Source organism: Sorex araneus, chromosome 1 (genome assembly GCF_027595985.1).
Source record: "Sorex araneus isolate mSorAra2 chromosome 1, mSorAra2.pri, whole genome shotgun sequence".
Classification (NCBI taxonomy): Eukaryota; Metazoa; Chordata; class Mammalia; order Eulipotyphla; family Soricidae; genus Sorex; species Sorex araneus.
In genome coordinates, this window is record NC_073302.1 from 300,248,292 (window position 1) to 300,272,798 (window position 24,507).

The window sequence follows — 24,507 nt, forward strand, 5'->3', positions numbered from 1 at the left end:
GGGCTGGAAAGTGGCTGTAATGTCTTCGTGGCCAAAACATTTTAAGAAGGCATCATGCCTACTCTCTGCAGACCGTAGGGTATTGCCTGCACGGCCCAGTTACAGGGCCAATATTGGGTAGAGATGATAGAGACGTCAGCCCCCGACTCAATCATTCCCCTCATTTTTCCCCATGGATCTCAAGAGTTACAAGTGGGCAGTTGCCCTAAGAGGGAGGACACAGGCAACCAAAGGATTAGTGCTGCCAAGACCTCCCGTACCAGGGCGAGCAGATTGGCTGGGCAGAACAAAAGGAAGTAAGAGAAGCTGAACAATGCTCTCTCCCTTATCAAATGCCCAAACAGTTGGCACCGTGATAACAATCACTATTTCCCCAGGATAATCCGAATCAATGACCCCAGTATGAACAGTAATTCCCTTAACAGTCAAACTGCTTCTCCTAAGAGTAAGCCGAAAGTGCCTCATGGGTTTGGTCCCTTTACATCAGAATTTAATTCGTAGGGACACTGCAGGGGTTATAGTAACTGCACCAGGCAGGGAATACCCAAGGCTGCGCTCCCTGCCGAGGCTGGCTGCAGTAAGTCTACGATTGGAGTTCTGAAACTCCACATTGGGAAGAGGGGCTGCAGTCCAGAATGTCCCCTGGTTTAATGGGGTCTGGGGCTGGCCCCTTGCTGGTTTCCCGAGATGGGGTTACCCATAGCATCAAATCTGGCACGGCAGTCCCTGGCCTGCTGGTTTCCCTTCCTACACCAGGGACAGGGCCCGCGAGGTGCTTTCCTCTTTCACACAGATCCTGGGTGGTGCTTTCGAAGAAGCAGGGGGTTCCTATAACCCTGTTGGAAGTCACCTGACTTCCCACAATTGAAACATTTAGGGTCACACCCAGTGATGCATAGGGTCACTCCTGGTTTTGCACTCAGAAATAACTCCTGGCGGTGCTTGGGGGACTATATGGGATGCTGGGAATCAAACCCAGGTCAGCTGCATGCCAGGCAAATGCCCTACCCCCTGTACTATGGCTCCAGACTCCTGAAACATATATATATATATATATATATATATATGTTATATATACATAACATATATATATATATATTGCTTTTTGGGCCACACCCAGCAATGCAAGGGTTTCCTCCTGGCTCTGCACTCAGGAATTACCCCTGGCAGTGCTCAGGGGACCGTATGGGATGCTGGGAATCGAACCTGGGTCAGCTGCGTGCAAGGCAAACACCCTACCTGCTGTGGTATCACTCAAGCCCCATTGTTTTTTGCTTTTTTTTTCTCCTGAAACATTTATTCTGAGCTTGTCTCTGTACTGCATAGGCCTCTACAGCATTCATCTGTGCCTGATATTTAACAGAACCAACAAATTATGACACGCCTTCACATACCCCATTATGTCCTCCTTTTCCTTAATGGGGCGCAGAATAGCTTGGCAATCCTCATTAGCGTTTTCAAAAGCCAATTGTTTTGACAGATTTTGCTTAGTCACTCACTTTACACCTAACCTGCTTCTCAATTGCACCCATCAACTTCCCTATAAAGTCTGCATATGGTTCCAGGCCCCCTGAACAATCTTTGTATAGCTTCCCTGAAATTCAGCATCTGTATCCATCTTCTCCCAAGCCCACAGGTAGCCTCATGGACATGAGCAAAAACAGCAAAAGGCACGGTGACTTGCTGTTTTGGATCGAGCCATTTCCCTTTGCCTGCTAGCATCTCATAAGTCAAGTTAAATCCTGAACATTTTCATCCAGAAAGACCTAAGTCATGAAGTTTTGCCTTAGCCTCATCACTGAGCCACATCCTCCATTGCACATATTGAGAGGGGCTTAAACATGTCTTCGTGACCACATGAAAATCAAAATCTTGGGGTACCCAATAGGCACTTTTACTCCAGCCTCTAAGATATTCCTCACAGTACGGAGATGTAGGTCCATACGAGGCACAGGCCTTTTTGATATGACTGAGTGAATCCATTCTCAACCCCTTGTAAGATGGAGGCTGCTTCTCCTCCCACTGGACCAGGAGAAGGAGACAGAGCTCGGGCAGCCTGGGCGGGGTCGACCGCGTACGGTCGAGAGGTCTCGGTTGGAAGCTTCCATCAGGAGTGGGTCCCGAGTGGCCTGGAGGCTGCTCGGCCAAGGGACCTAGGCCTCCGCAGGGAGCCTCCTGTACCGGGACACACGACTCAGAATCCAGGAAGTGGCAGCAGGCTCGTCACCCACATCACTTTTATCAGTGACATCACTTTTATCAGATGCACTGAAAGTGGAGCCCTACGAAAGAGAAGGGGGTCTCTTGGGTTTGACATTAGTAGGGAACATTAATTCACCAGCATCGGAAAGACTTTTACTTTGAGGATGTATTTCGACTGGAAACAGGCTGAGTTTCTTTCGGGGCGTGGGTATGGGAGGAGCTGAGGGAGTCTTATCCCTAATATTCTCCTTCTCAACTGCACTTCCCCAAAACCGGAGAATAGAATTAACAAACTCCCATGTAACCCAGAATCCCACGGGGATCTTAGTCCCCTCTTGCATGCCATGTAGACACTTCCCTTAACAATTCTTTTCAAATCTTGGTCTCTACAGTCCCTTCGGCCAGGAACCTTGGGTTTATTTCATAAACCATAAAGCAGGCCCAGAGTTGGTCTTGGGAAATGCAGTCTTCCGGGTCCCCAGTTCTGAGGGAGAGATACTGAATCAAATCCACAAATGGCTCGGTCCGTTCAGTCTGGCTCAAGATACACTGAAAGGGCCTGGGGAGGCCCAGATTCTGTCCCATCTTAGTTGGGGCTACCGCTAGGATTCTAACTCCCAGCACCCTGAAAAATCGACTATCCCACTCCCCTCTGAGTGGGGGGGGATACAGCTAGGACTATTACATTCCCAGTAACCCAAAAATGTGTTCGCCCCCTCACCTCTGTAAGTGGGGGTCCACCGATGCACCCCTTTTGATGCCCACCACTTGGTGGTTCAGGCCCAGGCCCATGGCCCACACAGGGACGCCAGCTGCGAGTTTCAAAAAAAGCATGGGGGTGCGGGACGAAAGCATTCAGTGGCTGAGAACCGTTCCCCTGGCCAGCGCACAGGGATGGATGGACAAAGGACCAGAGGAATGGGGAAACAGGGCCCCAGGCTGGTTGGAAGACAGTTTCTTTCCCTCTCCTCCCCAACCTAGTAATCTGTCCTCCTTTCTCCCCAGTGTAATTCGGCCTCTTCCCTTGTAGCGTACCAATTTCTCCTCTTTTCCCCAGCGTCATCTCCTCTCTCCCTTCCCTTGCAGCAGTTACATAGAAATCACAAAGGGTGGGGGTACACATAGGTGGGTTTGAACACTGTCATAACAACAAACAGAGGTAAAGCCACTCCCTCAGGGGAAGTTCTAGGAGATGAACTCAAGGACAAGATCTCATCTGAGGGTTCAGCACTCCAGATTACTAGGAGATCCACTCAAGGACGGGATTCCATCCAGGGTATATTGCTTTCTCCTTTCCTCAGCTAGTAACCCATTTAAACAATCACTAAGTTTACTTCTTATAATATTTCTAGTCATTTTATATGAACGCAGTAAGAAATATATTAAGCTTAAAGGGTAGCTCTTCCTGGGACCATTTCACTAAATATCCCAGACTACAGTCCTCAGGCCAGGTTAGTCTTTCCTAACCCCAGCAGGATCCATATTCAGTTACTTCTTTTTGGGTCACGACAGAGTTTGTTCCATGACCGTGCTCTTAACTTACTATACTTATGGCGCTTAGCTTGTCCCCTTTTGATGCCATTATGCTTAGCTTGTCTGCTTTTGATGCTCTGGGTCCATCCTCGTCCTGCACTGGGACCCTCCTTTTGGTGGTGTTAAAAACTAAGGGCAACTGAGGTCTAAATCAGGTAAATATGATGGATGCCCAGAAGTAAGTATTATTTCTGAGTCAATTAACTCCCATGTCACAAAAGCATAGCATCAACTGTCTTCCTGTATCTATGCAAAAAGGACACTGCTGAATAAACCATGCGAATGACATAAAGGAAAGAGCAAAGCAATGTAGGATTCTTAGTGCTTGATGGAATTGGGTGTGCCTCAGGGGCACTGTTGTGGGAGTAACTCAATAAACCTAAATTCTCTGCAGGAGGAGCAAGGATAAACCAATGTTATGCAACAAAGCCCTGCGAAATGCTGAGTGTGACCAAGACAAACAGAAAGGAAAGGAAGAGAAAATCACAGAATAGTATCATGAAACTCAATGTTGGTTCTTCCAAAAGAAGGAAATTTCCCCTTTAGCTAAGTGGAAAGAGAAAGGGAGAGAAAGGAAGCAGAGAGAAAAGACATGGATAAGTAAAATGAGAAATAAAGCGGGACATAACCACAACCCAACATAAATAAATCCTATCACAAGAGACGATGATATACAATTATATGTGAAGTTCGAGTATGGAAGAAAGGGGTAAGGTCTTATAAACGTGCAAATTACCTACAATGACTCAAGAAATCAAAATTCTCACCAGACATATAACCAAAAGACTGAGTTAGCAATAAAAATTTCCCAACAAAAGAAATTATAGAGCCTAATGACTTCATTGATGAGTTCTACTGAATGTTTAAATGGAAATGAAATACTGGTTCTTCTCAAACTTTCTAAGATAGAAAAGGAATATTCCCCAAGTTCTACTGCACAGCATCTTCCCTGATCATAAAAGCACCGCAAGGAAACAAAACTACAAAGGTGAACTTCCCTTATAAACAAAGATGCAAAAATCTTCAACAAACTGCCAGCAAACCCACTCCACTAGCATGTTAGAAGGGGTCTACAACATACCAGTTGGATTATCTTAGGTACAGAAGCTGGTTAGAACATAATAAGAAACAATCAATACATCACATTACTAGACTGACGGACAAGGTCACAGGAAACCCAACATCTTTTCAAAATAGAAACACTGAACAAATTAGGAGCGTGAGGGAATTTTCTCAATGCGGCAGATATGTCTGCCAAAAAACCACAGCTAGAGTCAGACTCAGTGGGGAGCTCCTGGGAGTGTGTGTGAGAGGAAGGAAGCAGCATAGCTGTCTCTAGCTACAGGCGACATGCTTCCAAAGTGCCAGAGAACCTGACAGAACACACGCGCATGCACACACATACACATGCACACACACACACACACACACACATATATGCACGCACACACATGCATGCACACACACACGAAATCATGTTTCTGTTACCAGCAATGAACACTCTGAAGAGAAACTTAAAAAACAAGTCCATTTACAATAGCATTTACAATAGTACCGGAGACTATATTTAGCCTCAAAGGAAAAACTTTTGCATTAAAGCTAAAATACTGCTAAAATAAATGAAAGATGGAAGTCAATGGAAAGATACACCAAGATATACTTGAAAGATAAGACAGCGGGCAGGGCGCTTACCCTGCTCGGAGCCAACCCAGGCTCCATCCCCAGAACCCTGTTTGGGCCCCCAGAGCACAGAGCTAGGACCAAAGGACATCCAGCTATGGCCCCTAAACCAAAAATGAAAGAAAGGAAAGCCCAGCCGTGGTCTAGAAGGGCGTGTCACTGGGACACCAGTACACCCCAAAGCAAGCCCCAGAGTCAACACAACCCCTAACCAAACCCAAAAGCTATGTGAATAGCTATTTCTCCAAAGGTGATGCTCAAAGACACTCAACATCATCAGTCGTTAAGGAAGAGCGAAAATTCCTCCCTCTGGCCTCAGCCTGGCCAGGAGCCTGACAGAGACATAAGTGGTGCAGTGTTTTTTTAAAAGGTTGTGTGTGTGTGTGTGTGTGTGTGTGTGTTTAAATAGGAAAGACCAGTTAAAATTCCAATCTTCCAAATTCATAATGGTGAGGTAATGTTAGAATCAATGAGAGAGAGAGGGAAAAAGTGCCTGCCATAGAGGCAGCTGGGGAGGGGATCGGAGGTGGGGGTGGATAGAAGGGAAACTGAGGACATTGGTGGTGGGAAAGGTACACTGGTGGAGGGATAGGCACTGGAACACTGTATGACTGAAACCCAATTGTAAACAGCTTTGTAATGGGCTATCTCATGGTGATTCAATAAAAAAAGGAAGAAAAAAATTTCAAATGGTGATTCAATAAAAAAAGGAAGAAAAAATTTCAAATGGTGATTCAATTAAAAAAAAGGAAGAAAAAAATTTCAAATGATGATTCAATTAAAAAAAGGAAAAAAAAAATCTCAAATGCCCATCCTTTTACACATGCTCACTGCTCTTCTAAGATCATCTCTTCCACTTTCATTAGAAGATTCTAGATTTCATAGCAGAGAAACACAGACCCCAAAGCCAGGAAGCATAAGACCTTCCACTTGGTAACAATGAAGAAAATAGAAGGAAAAGATGTGGCTAAGTTATGGCTTATTAACTATGAGCTAACAGTGGTGTTACAGAACAGTTCCTAGGTCGGAAAAGTAAGATACAAATTGCAGATCTACGGTGAGCCAACTCAAATGCCACTTCTTTAAAGTAGGCCTGTTTCGGGGGCAGAAGTAAAAACTACACGCGTAACAATGCAAGTGTAATTATTGCTCAACCGTCATCGTGAAACAAAGCAACAGTAAATCTCATGAACAGAAATAAATGTGTCTAGAAGATTCATCTATACCCAGGGCCTGGAGCAGTGCTATGGCGGGGAGGGAGTCTGCCTTGGACGTGGGCGACCTGGGTGTTCCATCCCCAACACCCCATATCCTCCCCTGAGCACCGCCAGAATTCTGGTGAATACCGAGCCAGGAGAGACACCTGAGCATCCTCGGGCGGGGCCTAAACCAACTCCTCCAAAAGAGCTCACAGAAAAACCCAAAAATTTATTTAAGCCTAAACTCCGAATAGGAGAAAACTGCACCCAACTCCCCTGAATGCTTCTTCAGAGGCTCAATTTTATGATGCAAATACAAGGCACTTTAGCCTGAACACGCCTGGAAACAAGTTAATCCTGTCTCAACCCCATACTATAATCAGGGGAGAAAATTAAGTGCAGACAGCCTCGGGCGTAAAGAAGAAATACTATAAAATATAAATGCACCCATTAAATTGCCTTTGTAGTTCTCACCATAAGAACCCTATCGAGGGGCTGGAGCGATAGCACAGCGGGTAGGACGTCTGCCTTGCATACAGCTGACCCGGGTTCGATTCCCAGCATCCCATATGGTCCTCTGAGCACCGCCAGGAGTAATTCCTGAGTGCATGAGCCAGGAGTAACTCCTGTGCATCACCGGGTGTGACCCAAAAAGAAAACCAAAAAAAGAATCCTATGGGGCCGTAGTAACAATAGACAAAACATGTAAAAACTACTGAGAATTTTCTAGAACATCATACCATTGTTCTAATTTTTCCCCCCTAGTCCATTTTTTTTTTTTTTGCTTTTTTTGGGTCCCACCCGGCGATGCACAGGGGTCACTCCTGGCTCTGCACTCAGGAATTACCCCTGGCGGTGCTCAGGGCACATATGGGATGCTGGGAATCGAACCCGGGTCGGCCGCGTACAAGGCAAACGCCCTACCCGCTGTGCTATAACTCCAGCCCCCCTAGTCCATTTTTGGGGGGTGAAGAGGGTCGGGGGGCACACCAGCAATGCTCAGGGTTCACTCCTGGCTTGGTGCTCAGGAATTACTCCTGGTAGGCTCAGGATCACATATGGGATGCCAGGGATTGAACCCTCCCAGCTGGACGACTGCCCTCTAAAGACTAGAATGTGGATGAAACTCTCGTGTTGAAGACCCCTGTGGGCTCTACCGCTCGGTCAGCTTCTATTTAAGCTGGCAGAGATGCGACCACTGTCATACTCCGCAGGCCTCCACTCTACCAGCTGTGCTGTCGGGGGGAGGGTGAGAAGTGACCACCCTATTTGTCCACGGGCAAAGGAACTGTTTGTGTTTATTTTTCAACCCAGTGTTGGGGCTACCAAGCAAGCCAATCAGAGGCCCAGCCCTGCACATTTGCAGACGGCGTCACCTCAGCGGTGCTGAGAGAACGTCAGACCCCGTTCTGGTCAGAGGGTGGTCTCAAGGTCTGGGGGCGGAACAGAGGGCAGGGGTGGGGGAGCGTTCTTTCCAGCCGTATCTGGTTTACACCTTTTCCCTTCTCGGGATCTCTCTCTCTTGCCTAGAAAACCAGACACGTTGAGGGGTTCTGTACGGGGGCTTCTGCCGGAGTGGAGAGAGAGCCAGCCTGCACGCGGACGGCAGCACTTGACGTGGCCACCCAACACTCACGGAGCATCTGATGAGCATGAGGGGTGCCTGTGGCCACCTGGGCTGCAGAAAGCTCCTGGCGCAGCCTCACCCCCAGCAGGACCCTTGCCGACACCTCCTCCCCGCACCGGCCGGGGAGCAGGGTACCCACCTCTCGCTCTCGTTGTTGCCCAGAAAGGTCCCAAACTGTGAGGCGTAGGCGTGCTCAAAGAGGAGGATGAGGAAGCTCTCGCTGAACTCGAAGGAGCAGGGGAACTGGCGCAGGATCTGCCACACGCAGTCCAGGAAGAGCAGGAAGACGGGCGCCTCCCAGCGCTGCCTGCTGGGGCCATAGGCCGACTGTGCGCAACGCTGCTGGAAAGGGTGCCCGGCCTGCGGGGGATGGGGGACAGGTGGCTGCCACAGCCTCCTCAGCCCCACAGTCTCCTCAGCCCACAGTCTCTGTCAGCCCCACAGTCTCCTCAGCCCCACAGTCTCCTCAGCCCCAGTCTGTCAGCCCCACAGTCTCCTCAGCCCACAGTCTCTGTCAGCCCCACAGTCTCCTCAGTCCCACAGTCTGTCAGCCAAACAGTCTCCTCAGCCCCACAGTCTCCTCAGCCCCACAGTCTCCTCAGCCCCACAGTCTGTCAGCCCCACAGTCTCCTCAGCCCCACAATCTCCTCAGCCCCACAGTCTCTGTCAGCCCCACAGTCTCTGTCAGTCCCGTATCAGCCCCTGAGTCAAGCCTCACCTGCAGCCATTCTCTCTCGATCAGAGCCTCGAACCCGTGTACTGTCCGGCTCCTGGGGTCCAGGATGATCTGGGCCAGGGAGGTGACCTGCAGTGTGGAGTCAGTGCCTTCAGAGCCGTGGATCAGGACGGAGGCGCCTTCCCTGCAGGAGAGCCAGAGTCAGTGGGTGGTGTCTCGGCCACCCTCGGGCCTATACACAAGCAAGCAGCAGCATGGGAAGGACGGAGTCCTTCCCTGCCTCCCAGGGGTGTACAGAGCCCTTCCCCGTCTCCCCCTCCACACACAGAGCCCTCCCCGTCTCCTCAACGACACACAGAGACCTTCCCCATCTCCCCACACGCACATGGAGCCCTTCCCCATCTCTTCCTGTGCTCCTCATCTCTCTGTCCCGGGACCTGGTCCTTTGTCTCCGCATCTCCCAGCAGAATGAGCTCTGCCTACCACAGAGCACCGGGACACAGACCAGCACCCCTGGGAATCTACGTTTTTTTTCCAGCAAACACACAGGAAGTGGTCCCCAGTGGTTCTGCTCTCGGCGCCCAGCCCCTGGCAGGATCCCCCACTTTGGCAAACACTGTTGGAAGCGACACATTCCATCACCCGGTTTCTCTCCGACTGTGAAGAAGATGGATCTTGGGACTGGAGTGATAGCACAGCAGGTAGGGCATTTGCCTTGCATGCGGCCGACCCAGGTTTGATCCCCAGCATCTCATATGGCTCCCCCGAGCACCGCCAGGAGTAATTCCTGAGTGCAGAGCCAGGAGTAACCCCCTGTGCACTGCCGGGTGTGACCCAAAAAGGAAAAAAAAAAAAAGAAGAAACTGGACTGCTCCCTGACTTGGAAGCACCAAGAAACAGACTCAGGTGCCCAGCAACATCCCCTGAGCCAACTGAGTGGTGGGTGAAGCTCGTCTGCAAAAGTCGGGGGCTCTGACACCCCCTTCTGCCAGTGACTTCCAGGTCCAAATGCAGCACGCAGAAAGGCACCCTGACACCTCGCCGCAGCCCTGCACTGACTCTGCCCAGAAGGAGGGGAGAGACCAGAACCAATGGTGCCCTCCAGGGCCTCACAGGTGTGGGCAGGGATGTCCGGCCTGCTGAGAAGACAGACAAACAGACGACTTCGGGAAAACGGGCTGACCCAGGGCTCGAGGGTTTTATAGAACAAGCACCGGGTCCCTTCATGCTCAGGAATCGGGTCCCACACTCTCACTCAGTGTCACAGCCCCTGTGGGGCCGCGTTCTCAGGCCCCGAGGTGGGCCCGGGAGCCTGGTGGGCACAGGGTGGGCCCTCACCTGTCGATGCACTGGGCGGCCAGGCAGGCAGTGGTCAGAGTCTCCTTGACGTGTGTCAGCCAGTTGGAGGCCTCCAGCTTGCTCAGCCATCGGTCCATGTTCTGGGACTGGTCATTACAGGCCTCCACCAGCTTCACGAGGCTCTCCTGGAGGACGTGGTACCTGGGGTGGTGACGAGGTGCCGAGGACAGAAAGCAGAACAGTGAGGGAGGGACAGGGCAGCCAGGAGCAAAACCCATGCACAGCTGCCAGAACATTCCCAGGGACCCTCAAAACACCTCCTAGGCCAGCTGCAGAGGAGCAGCTGGCTCCCATGGCTCAGTGCAGAGAGGCAACCGGCTCCCATGGCTCAGTGCAGAGGGACAACCGGCTCCCGTGTCTCAGTGCAGAGAGGCAACCAGCTCCCGTGGCTCAGTGCAGAGAGGCGGTCGGCTCCCGTGGCTCAGTGCAGAGAGGCAACCGGCTCCCGTGGCTCAGTGCAGAGGGGCAACCGGCTCCCGTGGCTCAGTGCAGAGGGGCAACCGGCTCCCATGGCTCAGTGCAGAGGGGCAACCGGCTCCCGTGGCTCAGTGCAGAGAGGCAACCAGCTCCCGTGGCTCGATACAGAGGGGCGGCCGGCTCACGTGGCTCAACTCCCCAAGGGGAGAGGCCTGAATGTGGCCTGTGGCAGGTCACACGGCACTGCCATAACCCGGCCTTTCTTGCACCACTGCTGCCTCCCCAGAAGACCCTCCCGGTCCCTGTCATCAAGATGGCGGGGGGTGTGAGCAGGACGGGGGAAGACGAAGCCTCTCAGCACTCACGGGAGCACATCCATGTCAGGAAGCCACTGCAGGAGCAGAGCCGCCCTGAAGAAGTCGCTGCCCGGTCCAGGCTGCCCCAGGCTCCCCCTGGGGCTCATTTCTGGCACTCTGGGAACGGGAGTGACTCGGGGTTCGAGACTGCCTACCTCTCGATGGACTTGTGGATGCGCCTCCACTGCGGGTAATGCGCCTCCTGCTCGAAGCCACCACCCCGAGCTCGGGCCTGCTGAGCCGCGCCCAGGGGCCGGGTGTCCACGATGTAGCCGCGCTTCCCGGCCCTCAGCGATGCATTGATGAGCTTCTCGTCCTCACGGCAGCGACGCCCGCTGGTGCCCGTGAGCGGCTGGCCACTGCGCATGATCACCTAGGGGGCACGGGGCTCGAGTGTGGCCGCGGCTGGGCCACTGCTGTGGGTCACGCGCGAGGGCTGAGCCGGGGGCAGAGACACCCGCCCATGGCAGCCCCTCTGGCCCCTGGCCCTTCCCCCTAGCCCTGGGCTGTGGCCATGAGACAGGACCCTGCAGGGACCGGCCAGTCATGAAGGCCCGAGGGCAGGACATTCTCGCATATGTGAAGTGGGGCTGACAGGGTCACTGGGGGCCACAGAGGGGCTCTGGGAGGAGTCCCCGTGAGCGCGATCTGCTCGGTAGGGATCCGATTCCATTCTCCCCAGTGCTACCAGCCCTGGCCCCCTCCCCTGCTCCCCAAGACCTTACTCCGGGCTAGACAGTGGGGTTCCAAGGCCAGCCCCTGAAACCTCACCCATGACAGTCTGGTGACTGCTGACCGCCCTTTCAAGCCACCCCAGAGCTACTTTTTTTTGAGGAGGTCACACCCAGCAGAGCACAGGAGCTACTCCTGGCTCTATGTTCAGGAATTACTCCTGGCAGCGCTTAAGGGACCAAATGGAGTGCCTGGGAATGAACCCAGACTGGCCATGTGCCAGGCAAGCACCCCCCACACACTGTCCTATTGCCCCAAACCACCCCCACCCAGGGCCTTCTTGACCATCATCCTGGCACCTCTGGACCTCCACAAAGGCTGCCCAGAGAAGCGCTGGCAAACTTTCTTTTCTTTATTCTTTTCTCTTTTTTTTTTTTTTTTGCTTTTTTGGACACACCCAGCAATGCTCAGGGGTTACTCCTGGCTCTGCGCTCAGGAATTATTCCTGGAGATACTTGGGGGGACCATGGGATGCTGGGGATCAAACCCGGGTCGGTGCATGCAACGCAAATACCCTCCCCGCTGTGCTAGCACCCAGGCCTCAATGGTGGCAGACTTTCCACAAGCATTCGCCACTGCCAAGAATGACGAGGGCCCGTTCATACATGCAAAGGCTCCCTGAGGGCCCAAAGGAAAAGCGAGGCCCAGGTGGGGCGGGGTAGGGCGGTGGCAAGAGCACGCAACCGGGAGTTTCCACAGAGGAAGGCAGCACAGGGGCGTTGGGACGGGGCGGGGAACAGCTCGGGGCGTGGCCACATCAGGGCATCTCCCACTCGACCCCCTGCCCCCTTTGCCCTTGCAGGGATGCAGACAGAGAATGACGGCGGCAGCTGCCCTCCCTCCGCTCCCAGACTCCCGACACACCCAGGCACAGGGGACCAACCCGCAGCACAGCTAAGGGTGCTGGAAAGGGCCCTGCAGGGCCTGGCACCCGCCACCCCCAGGGCCTGGCACCCACCATCCCGCCAACCCCAGGGCCTGGCACCCACCATCCCGTTCTTCTTGTGGTAGTAGCTGAGCACGGGGAAGCGTCCACCTTGGCGGAAGGCAGCCACCTTGCGCAGGGCCTCGTCGTCGATGGCCTTGGGCACGATGACAACAGGCGGGTACGACGGGCAGACGGTAAAGTCCCTGTTGACGTGGCTCAGCCGCCACTCGCTGGTCTGCAAAGCAAGGGAGGCCTCAGAGCCGGTACGAGGGACCTGCCAGGCTCTGGTGCCACCATCCCTGGGCCACCAACGTTTAGCCCAGGGGACCCCACGGGCTGCTCGGGGGAAGAGAAGCCCCGACCTCAGCCTCGGCGCCTGCCCCTGCACTCGAGACCCCCGCCCTCCAGGAGCAAGAGCAGGCCGGGCCGGGGACGCGTCTGTCCCGGCCTCACCAGCCCCCTGCTCAGACGTCCTGCATGGCTGCTGCCTGCTGACCCTCGAGGGCTCGTGGCTGACGCCATGTGCTTTGTGACCTGCCGTCCCCATGAGCCCCGATCCTGCTCCCTGTCACTCAGCGTGGGGAGCTGGGACAGGCAGAGCTCTGAGTCAGGGCAGCAGCCACGGCGCTCGCGACAGGAAGACGTGGGAAATGGACGTCTGAAGAACATGAACGCCTTTCCCAGAGGACGAGACCCCCACCTAGAGCAGAGCACGTGCCCCTCGGTGCCACCCAGTCCTCAGACATGAGGGCACCCGAGCTGGTGAGTGGCTGGAAGCACCCGCCCCCAGAGACAGTGACCCCACAGGAGAGAAGGCCCAATGCCAGAGCGCTCCTTTCCTAACTAGAACTGTCACTGGTTGGTTTTTGCTTTGGGCGGGGCGGGGGACACCCAGCGATGCTCCCGGCTCTGCACTTAGGCATCGCTCCTGGCCGTGCTCAGGTAACCGTATGGGACACTGGGAACCAAACCCGGGTCAGCCGCATGCAAGGCCAGCGCCCTAACCATTGCACCATCACTCCAGCCCTCCTTCCCCAGATCAGAGACCCTCTGGTACACAGGGTCCACGGGAGGCGGCATCCGTGGGGCCACTCACCGCTGAGGAGTGGAGCTCAAACTCCTGCTCGGGAAGGAAGGCGTGCCAGCCGTCCTCGATCACCTCGAACATGGGCCGGTAGAAGAAGGGGTACATGAGCGTGATGGAGTCCAGGGTGGACAGCGCCTGGCCGGGGAGAAGAGCATGAGCCCAGGGGAGAGACGCCTGGGCCCACACTTGCCGGAGCCCCTGCACCCGGTGACTCGGGGAAGCCAGACGGGGCCTGGCAGTGCCCCCGACGCCAGTCACGGCAAGTGCTCACGCAGCAGCGCGATCCCCTGCGGGACTTATGGAGGCACCACGAGGCTCGCCGAGACACCCAATAATCCCCTTCCCTCCCGCCGTCGGGAGTAGCAGGCACAGAAGGTCCCGGCCGGCCAGTCCAGCAGGGGGGAGGGAGGCCAAATGGCCCACAGGAGCTCAGAGAAGCCGGGCCAGTTTCAGCCACTACCAGGCAGGAGAGCGGTCCCCCCGGCCAGCACGCGTATGGTTCGGGCTTGTTTTCTCCTCCTGTATGGAGGTGAAACTGGAAAATGGAACCACTACTCTTGACGGGCACAGGGGCTGGCTTCACCCTGTGGACGGTGGGTGAGGGTGAGGATCCCGGCTCTGCCACACGGGCCTCCAGCTGTGGGCGGCAAGCAGGCCTGGGTGCCCGTGATGTCATCGTCACCCCACGGTCACATCATACATGGTGCCCCACCCCTGCCCCCGAAGCTTGGCCATCCCGAGCCCTGGGCACGGCTCTGCTCTTCCCGAGCTGGCCCCCGCAGCCCGCCTCTGTGGCCCTCCGCACAGCCCTCCAGGCCAGCCTCGCTGCGGAGGAGGGCAGAATCCTTCCTGGCTCTCTCTGCTTCTCTGTGGACACACGGTCGCCACCACATGCTGGCCAGGAACGCTGACAGGTCTCGGACATAACGACTCCTGGGGACATACCAGGACGGGGCGGCTGGACCACAGGATTAAAGCAGTTCTATCTGTTTTTTTTTTCGGGGGTGGGAGGGTGACATCTGGCTTTGCCACGGGCTTACTCTGGCTTCTGTGCCCAGGGATCGCTCCTGGTGGGGCTGGGGGACCATGTTTGCTGGGGATCAAGCCCCGGCGGGCCTCTCTGAACCAGTGTTTCACTCCTTGGGGAAATTCTATGCTGTCTGCCAGCACTGCTCCAGCCCCAAGCCAGCAGCCAGTAAGCGGCGAGCACAGCCATGACCCCAATATCCTGATGTTGTGACTTTTCTGCTGTTACAAACCTTTCCTTGAAACACATCAATGCAGAAAGAACCAAACCTACTGGCACTCCAAAGGGCCCGTGAAGCGGCAGGGAAAGGTCCACGGGCTAAGATGCAGAAGGGCCAGCAGAGGAGCCAGCACCTGCCGGTCACGTGGCACGGCCAGGCCCGCTACACCGAGTAAGGACACAGGGCCTCTCAGCTGGGCACTCTCCCTCCCGGGCCCTCTGCAGCTTCACGGCTCCCAGGCCCAGCCAGTCCACGTGTGTATGGCAGGAACGGCACCTTGGCACCTCCTCTAGCACCCGCCACTTACGAGGGACAAAGCGGGTGAAGACCCTGAGGGCGGGAATGACGGCGCCGAGAGGGCTGCAAAGCCCAATGCCCGGTTCAAGGGTCCAAACGTCCCCGAACCAAGGCAGGACACGACACAGCTCGAGGCGGCCCACTCCCTCTGGCAGCCTGGGCTGCCCTACACCCACAGCCCTGCCCAGAGAGTGCTGGGGTCCGAGCAAGCATCAAGCCCCCGAGCCCCTCTGTGGCCCCGAGAGCAAAATCCCCAGATATTGTAATCTTTTATTTGTTTTTAGTAAACCTCATTTTCCCTATCCTGAGTTTGCTTAAGACACATTTAAAAAAATGTGGTTCATGAACCACATTTTTTTAAATTTGTCTTAACAATATGGACTCTTTAAAACTCAGTTAAGAACCAGAGCAATGGGATAGCAGATAGGGCACTAGCTTTGCACACGGCTGGGTTCAATCCCCAGCATCCCACAGGGTCCCCTGAGCCCCACCAAGAGTGATTCCTGAGTGCAGAGCCAGGAGTGACTGGATGTGGCCCATCCCCCCATCAACCCTCCTCACCGACCCCTCCCTCCCCGGTTAGCCCCCCTCAGCCCTGGCCCACTCCCCGCCTCCCTCTCCCCCTCCCCACCCTCATCAGCCCCCCTCACCCCTTCACCCCCTACGCCCATGTTCCTCCAGGTGGCAGGCGGGGAGGGCAGCACCCCAACTTCCTGAAGCTGCATTTAGCAGAGACAGAGAGGGGAAAAAATGCCACATCCCATTTTCTCAGCACCACAACACCTGTTCCTCTATTTCTAGTCTCTAAAAACCTCACAAAATCCTACAGACTTGGGGGAGAAGGGAGGGGGGGAGAAGGGGGGGTTTGGGCCACACACTCTCAGCATGCTCAGGGCTCACTCCGGGCTCTGCATCCAGGGGTTACTCCTGGTGGGATCAGGGGACCCTATGGGGTGCTGGAGGTCCAACCCACCTGGTCAGCCGCGTGCAAGGCAAACGCTTCCCCTGCTGTTCTACCAGTTCTGCCCCTGCTAACAGATATTTAGTTCTTTGCACTTTTCAAGTTAAAACAGCATTTGGGTGGTGGGATGGTGGGTGCAAAGTCCTTATTAGTCTCTCAAGGTCAAGAAAAAATATTCAGCGTGTGTGTGTGTGTGTGTGTGTGTGTGTGTATGTGTGTGTGTCTGTAATGATCTTGAAAACACTTTAAGCCAAGTTAATCGCTCCAACAGCGGCCATGACTTAAAGAGCAAGTTATAAACGTCTACCAGATTGTTGCTAAAATGGTGGGTCGCCTATCAATTTAAATATTAAATTACCCAAGTAAAGTTTCTATTATTTATAATCTGAACAGAGTCCATATTGTTAAGACAAATTAAAAAAAATGAACCACATCCTGTCTTAAGCAAACTCAGGATAGGGAAAATGAGGTTTACTAAAAACAAAAGATTACAATATCTGGGGATTTTCACTTGCTCTCGGGGCCACAGAGGGGCTCGGGGGCTCGATGCTTGCTCGGACCCCAGCACTCTCTGGGCAGGGCTGTGGGTGTAGGGCAGCCCAGGCTGCCAGAGGGAGGAGGCACGCAAGGTGGGAGAGAATGAGGCGGTCACAGCGGAGAGGGCGTCAACAGCTGCAAGAACCGAGAGAGCCGGTGCTAGGGGCTGGGCAAGGGAGGGTGGGCTGGCGGCCTAGTGGGTAGAGCTAAGTCACGGTGGCCAGATAAAAAGGAAATTCTGCAGATGAAACACACGGCAATGAGAACACACATCACTGCCAAGCTGGACGCTTCAACATGTTGACTCGGGGCTGGGGAGATGGCACGTGGCGACGCTGGCTGCGTCCCCAGCGCTCCACACACAGGCCCCCGAGCCCACCAGCGTGACCCCTGAGCACTACCTGGTGTGGCCCAAAAGTAAATAAAAAACCGAAAGAAAATTGCTCTGAGGCAATGCCGCCCTCCTACACCCCAGCGGCCGTGAGTGACTCGGGGCTGGGATTCTCCCGCAGTCACGAATGCCTGAGTCACAGACTCGGCCAAATGCCTGACAGGAAGGAAGACTTACACCCAGTCAGAACAGAATGCTCTTGTTTTATTGTGATTCGTCTTCATAGATTTTGCTTCCAGAACACTTACTTCAATGGAACTGGCTATATTCAAGGACTCTTCCATTCCGGGAATATCCAGCTGAATGATCCGAAAATCTTTACATTTTATAATGATGGTCCCCAGAGGGCCCACAAATCTGTAAAAAAATAAAAAATAAAAATAAAAATAATAATAATAATAATAATAAATAGCAAATCACTCTTAGAAACATACGCGTACAATCACCTCTTTGGAAAGAGAACATAGTTACAATGGCCACATCCGACTTTCTCCTCCCCAGTTACTCTAACCAAAGGAGAATCAATCGAGCCTGCATCGTCAAAACATGAGCTACTGGGGCTGTAGCGATAGTACAGCGGGTAGTTTTGCCTTGCACGTGGCCGACCTGGGTTCGATTCCCAGCATCCCATATTGTCCCCCGAGCACCGCCAGGAGTAATTCCTGAGTGCATGAGCCAGGAGTTACCCCTGAGCATCACCGGGTGTGACCCAAAAAGAAAAAAAAAAAAAAAGAGCCACTGGGGTCAGAGCAACAGGACAGAGGGGAGGGCATTTGCCTTGCACGTGGCTGACCCAAGTTGGATCCCCGGCATCCCATATGGTCCCTGGAGCACCACCAAGAGTAATTCCTGAGTGCAGAGCCAGGAATAACCTCTGAGCATCACCAGACATGACCCAAAAAGGAAAACCAACCAACCAACCAACCACCCCATGAGCTACCAGACCCTGAGAATATCTGCACTGAAAACGTCCCCAGATACTGAGAGTGACCCTCACTGGGCTGATTCTCTTCATGCAAAGGACAGGGGCAAGTATCTGAGACAAGAGTTCAGTGACGACCAAGAGGTCTCGAAACACACGCAACACTTGATTTCAGACTGTACACTTCCCAACTTGCAGGGACTGATTTTGAAACATAAGCATCTCAGGGTGGGGCACTTGGTCTGTTAGTGGGAGCCCCCCCCTACTGCCCTCCCACCCTCTTACACACACCAGCACTGACAGGGTGTGGCCAAAAGCAAGCCTACAGACAGAAACAAAAGTGCCCTCTTTCGTGCTCTTTACAACTCAGTTAAGAACCAGAGCAATGGGATAGCAGATAGAGCACTAGCTTTGCACACGGCTGGGTTCAATCCCCAGCATCCCACAGGGTCCCCTGAGCCCCACCAAGAGTGATTCCTGAGTGCAGAGCCAGGAGTAACCACAGAGCCACTGCCAGGTATGACCGCCCCACTCCCCAATTAAAAAAGTTAAATCAAAGCCAAAGAGATAGCACCAAAGAGATAGTGGGTAAGGCACTTTGCCTTGCATGCAGCCAGCCTGGGTTCGAGCCCCACGCGCTGCCAGGAGCAACCCCTGAGCAGACAGCCAGGAGTGAAGCCCCAAGCACAGCCGAGTGTGGCCCAAGCACAAACCAAAAGTCAAGCACACGGGGCAAGCTCCCGCTGCCGCCCGAGCACTCCGCTTCCTCGGGTCATTCGCCTGGGAGCTTCTGGGCCTGTGCCAAGGGTGTGCTGGGTCAGCGCCAGCCCCTCCGCTCTCCCGAAGTCACTCTCACTACCATCTCCTCAGCTCACCCGGCACCGCTCTGTCCTTGGCGTCTTTTGTGGGCGGGTTTCTAGTTTTACAGCAAAATTCATCCATTCGTGGTTTATGTCATTCGTGGACTGTCCAGCCCACTGGCTGCCTAAAGCCCACGAAGTCCGTGGTCTGGCCCTGGGCCTGTCGGGACAGACCTGGACGCTAACCGCTGTTGCTCCGCTGCCTGGGTCGTCTAAGCCTGCGGTGATGTTTGGTTTATTTGTTTTCCAGCCCACACCCAGTGGTGCTCAGGGCTTCCTCCCGGCTCTGCACTCAGGAATCACTCCTGGCGGTGCTCGGGGGACCTTGTGGGGTGCTGAGGATCGAACTGCATTGGCCTCGTGCAAGGCAAGCGCCTCACTAAGTGACGTTATAAATTATAAACAGCCACGTGGCCCCTGAGGAAAAAAGGGCCTGGGCCCTGGGAGGGACAGAGTCTGAGAAGTCCTTCCTCCTGCCCTGTCAGCTCCATGGCTCTGCCTGTCCTCTGCAGCAGCCTGTGATCCCCAGTGCCATTTCCCTCCACATGCGGGTTCCCCCACACCCGTGCACAGCCCCGGGGTCTCCTCACTCGGCTGTGTGTGTATGAGTTCATCTGTCCCTGAGTATTTCCTAGCTTCCCTGTAATTTTTTCTTTTTTTAAACCCACACAGTTTGGTGCATTTTCCAGCTTTCCCTTGGCTACTGATTCCTAACGTCATGCCACTGTGGTGGGCGGGGTAGGTGGGCGCCAGGCTCCCCAGGACAGTCTTCAAAAGCAGCAGCAGCAGCAGCAGCAGCGCAGGAAGCCTGGCCACGGGCAGAGACGGACTGGGGGTGCACTCTCAGGGCTGGGGGAGGCAGGGCTAATGACCACCCCCTCCCGACGCGCCCCTTCACCTCGCTAAAGCCCAGCTCGCACAGAGAGCAGGCAGCCCCTCTGGAACCGGGCGGGGAGTCGGTCCCCACTGCAAGCGGGGAGCGCCTCGCGCACACGCACACGGCCTCGTACCGGCTGCTCTGCACTCTCATGCCCGTGTTCTCGTGGGCGTCAGACACAGGGGACGAGTCAGAATCCTAACTCCCTGGAGACGCTCACTTTTCGTGCCTTCTATTCCACGACCACCCTCGAGCACTCCCGGGCTCTCTGTCCGGGGGGCAGTCAGCCCGTGACACTGAGGTCAGTCTGTCTGTCTGTCTCTTTCTCCACAGCTGCAACGCTCATGATTACTTCCCTGGCTGCTGCACTCAGCGATCACTCCTGGTGGGGCTCAGGGGACCACAGGGCGTACCAGGGATAGAACCCGGTGGGCCACATGCAAGGTAAACTGTACTGTCTCTCGGGCCCAAACTATATTTTTCAGCGTTTGCTCCTAACTGCTGGCTGTGTGGGCTCCGAGGCTGCTGAGAACATGCCTCGAGGGAGGGAAGGAGGGAGGGCAGGGAGGCAGAGGGACACAGGGGTCACCGGAAAAGAGCTTCCTTTCTCCCTCCTCCCTCCACTCGTCTGTCCTTCCTTCCCTCCCTCACTCCTTCCCTCGGGTCCAGAAAGCACTTTCTTTACCTGGGAGATGCAAAAGACCCCGGTAAAAATGCTGCAGGATCTCAAACTGGGCAGCTCTGGGAGACAGTACTCAGACCTGACCAGGAGCCTGGCTTCCCTCACAACCCACCCTGCCCCGTGGGAAAGGTGGGTGTGTGTAAGTCTCTCACTTCGCCCTGCTGACGGGAAGGCCGCGTCCTGTGTACCTCCTCGAGCCCGGCCAGAACCCCAGAGGTCACACAGGTGATGCAGGTAGGAAGAAGAGAATGGAGCACCCACAAGAAGAAAGGCGGGTGGGAGGGCGGCCTGGGCTCACTCGGGTCACCCCGTGTATTGGTGCCTGTCTGCCCAAGCCGCACTCAGAGCTCTGAAGACAGTACAAAGGGCTGTAACTGGGGAGCCAGGGTCCAAGGGGGGCTGCCATTTCTGGCCTGAGGCTCAAAGAGGCACTTCACCATCTGCAGCTGAGTGAGGAGACAAGAGCCGATTCTGCACTCCAAGGCGCCAGGGAGAGAGCGCCGGCCGGACCAGAGAGCGAGGACTCAGCAAAGAGGCCACGGGCAGCTGACCCAGAGGCCCACGGGTCTGACCACACAGGCCAGAGGGACCAAGCGGGTCTCAATACGCCTGCTTCGCACCCTCTGCCCTGGCTGGGGGAGAAAAGGCTTTGGCGTGGGGTGGTCACCATGCTCTGCTCCAGGCCAGGGCCAGGGTACGGGGCAGCAGGGGGCTTTGGATTCTGCTACACTGCCAAGGAAAGAGAAGCTGGTGCCACCCGCCTGAAGACCATAAGGAACACACAGCTTTGCCAAGGAGCAAATTCTGTTCTGCCCCCTGCAGAAATATGGGCCCCCAGGGGGCCCTCACACAGGGCCCAGGGGTCATTCGGGCATCCTGCACCCCCAATCCCGCAAAAAAGGGGGTTAGAATGAGTTAAAAATAAATGAGAGGGCTGGGGCTGGAGCGATAGCACAGCAGGTAGGGTGTTTGCCTTGCACGCGGCCGACCCGGGTTCGATTCCCAGCATCCCATATGGTCCCCTGAGCACTGCCAGGGGTAGTTCCTGAGTGCAGAGCCAGGAGTGACCCCTGTGCATCGCTGGGTGTGACCCAAAAAGCAAAAATAAAAATAAAATAAAAATAAATAAATAAATAAATGAGAGGGGCTGGAGCAATAGTGCAATGCGGAGGGTGTTTGCCTTGATTCCAGCAGACCTGGGTTCTGCCCGGCATCCCATATGGTCCCCCGAGCACTGCCAGGAGTGATTCCTGAGTGCAGAGCCAGGAGTAACCCTTGAGCATCACTGGGTGTGACTCAAAAAGCAAAGACAGAGAGAGAGAGGGGCTGGAGTGATAGCACAGCGGGTAGGGCGTTTGCCTTGCACGCGGCCGACCCGGGTTCGATCCCCAGCATTCCATATGCTGAGCATCCCATACTCCTGAGCACTGCCAGGAGTAATTCCTGAGTGCAAAGCCAGGAGTAACCCCTGTGCAACACCAGGTGAGACCCAAAAAGCAAAAGAGAGAGAGAGAGAGAGAGAGAGAGAGAGAGAGAGAGAGAGAGAGAGAGAGAGAGAGACTTCATCACCTCCGGTCAGAGGTTCAAAGTGAGAGCCCAGGTTTAAGAGGGAGGGAAGGACCCCGCATTTTTTGAGTAAGGGAGGATTCCTGGCAGGACGGCGCCCAGAAGGCTGGGCTGAGGGTTAGCCTTCTAGAGGCTGCAGGGGTGCGGCCTGCCTCTAAGCACTATGGGCACTGGGAGGGGGGAAGGGGGACCAGGATGCGCCTTAGCCGGGAGTGGAAACGCTCGGCACTGCAGAGCGCCCGGACATCCCCGCACTCATGTCAAAACCCCAGCCGTCCTCGCACTCATGTCCAGCCTCGCGTCCCTGCGTCCAGCCCGGACGTCCCCGCGCTCGAGTCCAGCCTGCACCCTCACGTCCAGCCCCGCGTCCAACCCACACCCCCGTCTTCCCCAGCTGTCCCTGCGCCCCAGCGTCCAGCCCAGTGCCCCTGCGTCCAGCCCGCGCCCTCATCCTGCCCGGCGCCCCCGTCCACCCTGGCCATCCCTGAGTCCAGCCCCACGCCCCCGTGTCCAGCCCGCGCCCGCGTCCACCCGTGCCCCCGTCCAGTCCACACCCCCGTCCACCTTGGCCATCCCCGCGTCCAGCCAAACGCCCCCGCGTCCAGCTCGCGCCCCGAGTCCACCTGCGCCCCAGTCCAGCCCACACCCCCGTCCACCCTGGCCGTCCCTGTGTCCAGCCCCGCGCCCCGCGTCCACCCGCGCCCCGTGCAGCCCCTGGCCAGCCCGGCCCGCGCACCGCTTCTCGAGGGCGTCGATGTTGGCGTGCAGCAGCCACAGCTCCTCGGTGCTGTCCTGGCGTGAAGACAGGATGAGGTGGTGGCCGGTCAGGCACAGCGTCCCCTCCACGGCCGGGTGGAAGGGCCGGTGCAGCACCACGTTGTCCACCCGCGGCGTCTTGATCAGCTCCGCGAACTCCATAGTGGCCAGGTGGGGCCGGGCGGGGCCGGGAGGAGATGGGGTGACCACCGGGGTCGGGGATGGCCACTGGGGTCAGGGGTGGTCACTGGGGCCGGGAATGGTTACTGGGGTCGGGGATAACCACTGGAGCAGAGGGGAGGCTGGGCAGGGCCGGGGGTGACCACCGGGGTCAGAGATGGCCACTGGGGTCGGGGATGACCACTGGGGCGGCGGGGAGGCCGAGCTGGGCCGAGGGTGACCACCGGGGTCGGGGATAGCCACTGGGGCCGGGCGGAAGCCAGGCAGGTCCGGGAGTGGCTACAGAGGCCGGGGGGAGGCAAGGCGGGGCCAGGCGGGGCCGAGGGGCGGCCACCGGGACCGGGGAGGCCGGGAGGGGTCGGGGCCTGTGTCCACCACCGTCGCCGGCCGCGGGGACACGGCGCTGGGCGCGGCCGCAGCCCTCGGCCTGCGCCTCGTCCCCCGAGACGCCCGCGACGGGCCCCGCCGGCCGGGATGGGGCCGGGGCGGCGCTGACCAGTGACCAGGAGCGGCCGCCGCGGCACCAGGCGCCGAGTCCGCGTCTCCGGGGACTCCTGGCGGAAGTGGCCGCTCGCCCCGGGAGATGGCGTCACTCCGGGCGGAAGCGGCGGGCGTAGGCCGGAAGTGCGCTCCGCGTTGGTGCTGGTCTCTTCGGCGGCCGTCTGGAACGGGCCAGCCCGCGCTTTTCCGTTCCGCCTGGGCTTGGCTTTGGCGCCCCCTGCCCACCCGTCGGCCAAGGAGGGAAACCTGGACTAATACAGATAAACTTCCCTTCCCCAAGGCCAGGGCAGGCTCGCCATGGGTCCAGGGTTGGGACTTCGCCGCATGCGCCGCAGTACCTTGCCCCGGTGACTTGCTGCAAAGCCTCAGCCTGTAGCTGAGCCTGAGCTCCTGCAAAACCCTGGGGGCCAAGGCGTGCGACATCCTCCCCACCGCCTCCACGTTACACATATGGTGCCAGAGCGACACCCACACCAATGCTCCTTGCCTGCCACCTCCCTCCCGGTGTCAAGGGGAATTTTCTTTTAATTTGTTTGTTTATTTATTTATTGCTTTTGGGGTCGCACCCGGCAATGCTCAGAGGGTTACTCCTGACTGTGCACTTAGGAATCACTCTTGGTGGTGCTCAGGGGAACCTATGGTATGAGGGAGACGGAACCTGTAAGGTTTGCTTGGACCAAATGGCGACCGGTACAAAATGATGACCAGCTTACAATACAGCAAAATTCCTGGAACCAGTGATCACCATGCCCCCAGCACAGCAGATAGGACTTATGGCCCACCAGGCGCCAGGAGGCCACCAGGTCGCATTCCACAGTTCCTCACCATCTACACCCCCCCTCCTACAGATAACGGGAGCCAGACCCAGCTCACCGGTTCCACTGGTCTTGGTCCCCTTTTCCTGCCCAAGATGGATTATTCGGTTGTCTCCTCC

General features: G+C 56.0%; 1 protein-coding gene and 1 long non-coding RNA gene across 2 annotated transcripts in view; one reads left to right on the forward strand and one right to left on the reverse strand.

Annotated features, from left to right (window-relative positions):
• Positions 1 to 23,631, reverse strand: part of MTMR9 (myotubularin related protein 9) — a 36,113-nt gene extending 12,482 nt beyond the window's left edge. The window contains exons 1-8 of the mRNA XM_004614702.2: positions 22,873 to 23,631; positions 17,478 to 17,586; positions 13,806 to 13,931; positions 12,771 to 12,944; positions 11,205 to 11,422; positions 10,256 to 10,417; positions 8,960 to 9,101; positions 8,381 to 8,601 (exon numbers count right to left, since the gene is read on the reverse strand). Of these exons, the coding sequence (XP_004614759.1) occupies positions 8,381 to 8,601; positions 8,960 to 9,101; positions 10,256 to 10,417; positions 11,205 to 11,422; positions 12,771 to 12,944; positions 13,806 to 13,931; positions 17,478 to 17,586; positions 22,873 to 23,054 (1,334 nt within the window). The 5' untranslated portion in view covers positions 23,055 to 23,631. The remainder of the gene's footprint in view (positions 1 to 8,380; positions 8,602 to 8,959; positions 9,102 to 10,255; positions 10,418 to 11,204; positions 11,423 to 12,770; positions 12,945 to 13,805; positions 13,932 to 17,477; positions 17,587 to 22,872) is intronic.
• Positions 20,208 to 21,557, forward strand: LOC129403431 (uncharacterized). Its single transcript, XR_008629248.1, has 3 exons — positions 20,208 to 20,332; positions 20,743 to 20,804; positions 21,017 to 21,557. It is a non-coding gene; the product is annotated as an uncharacterized LOC129403431 (long non-coding RNA).
• Positions 23,632 to 24,507: the final 876 nt, after the last annotated feature.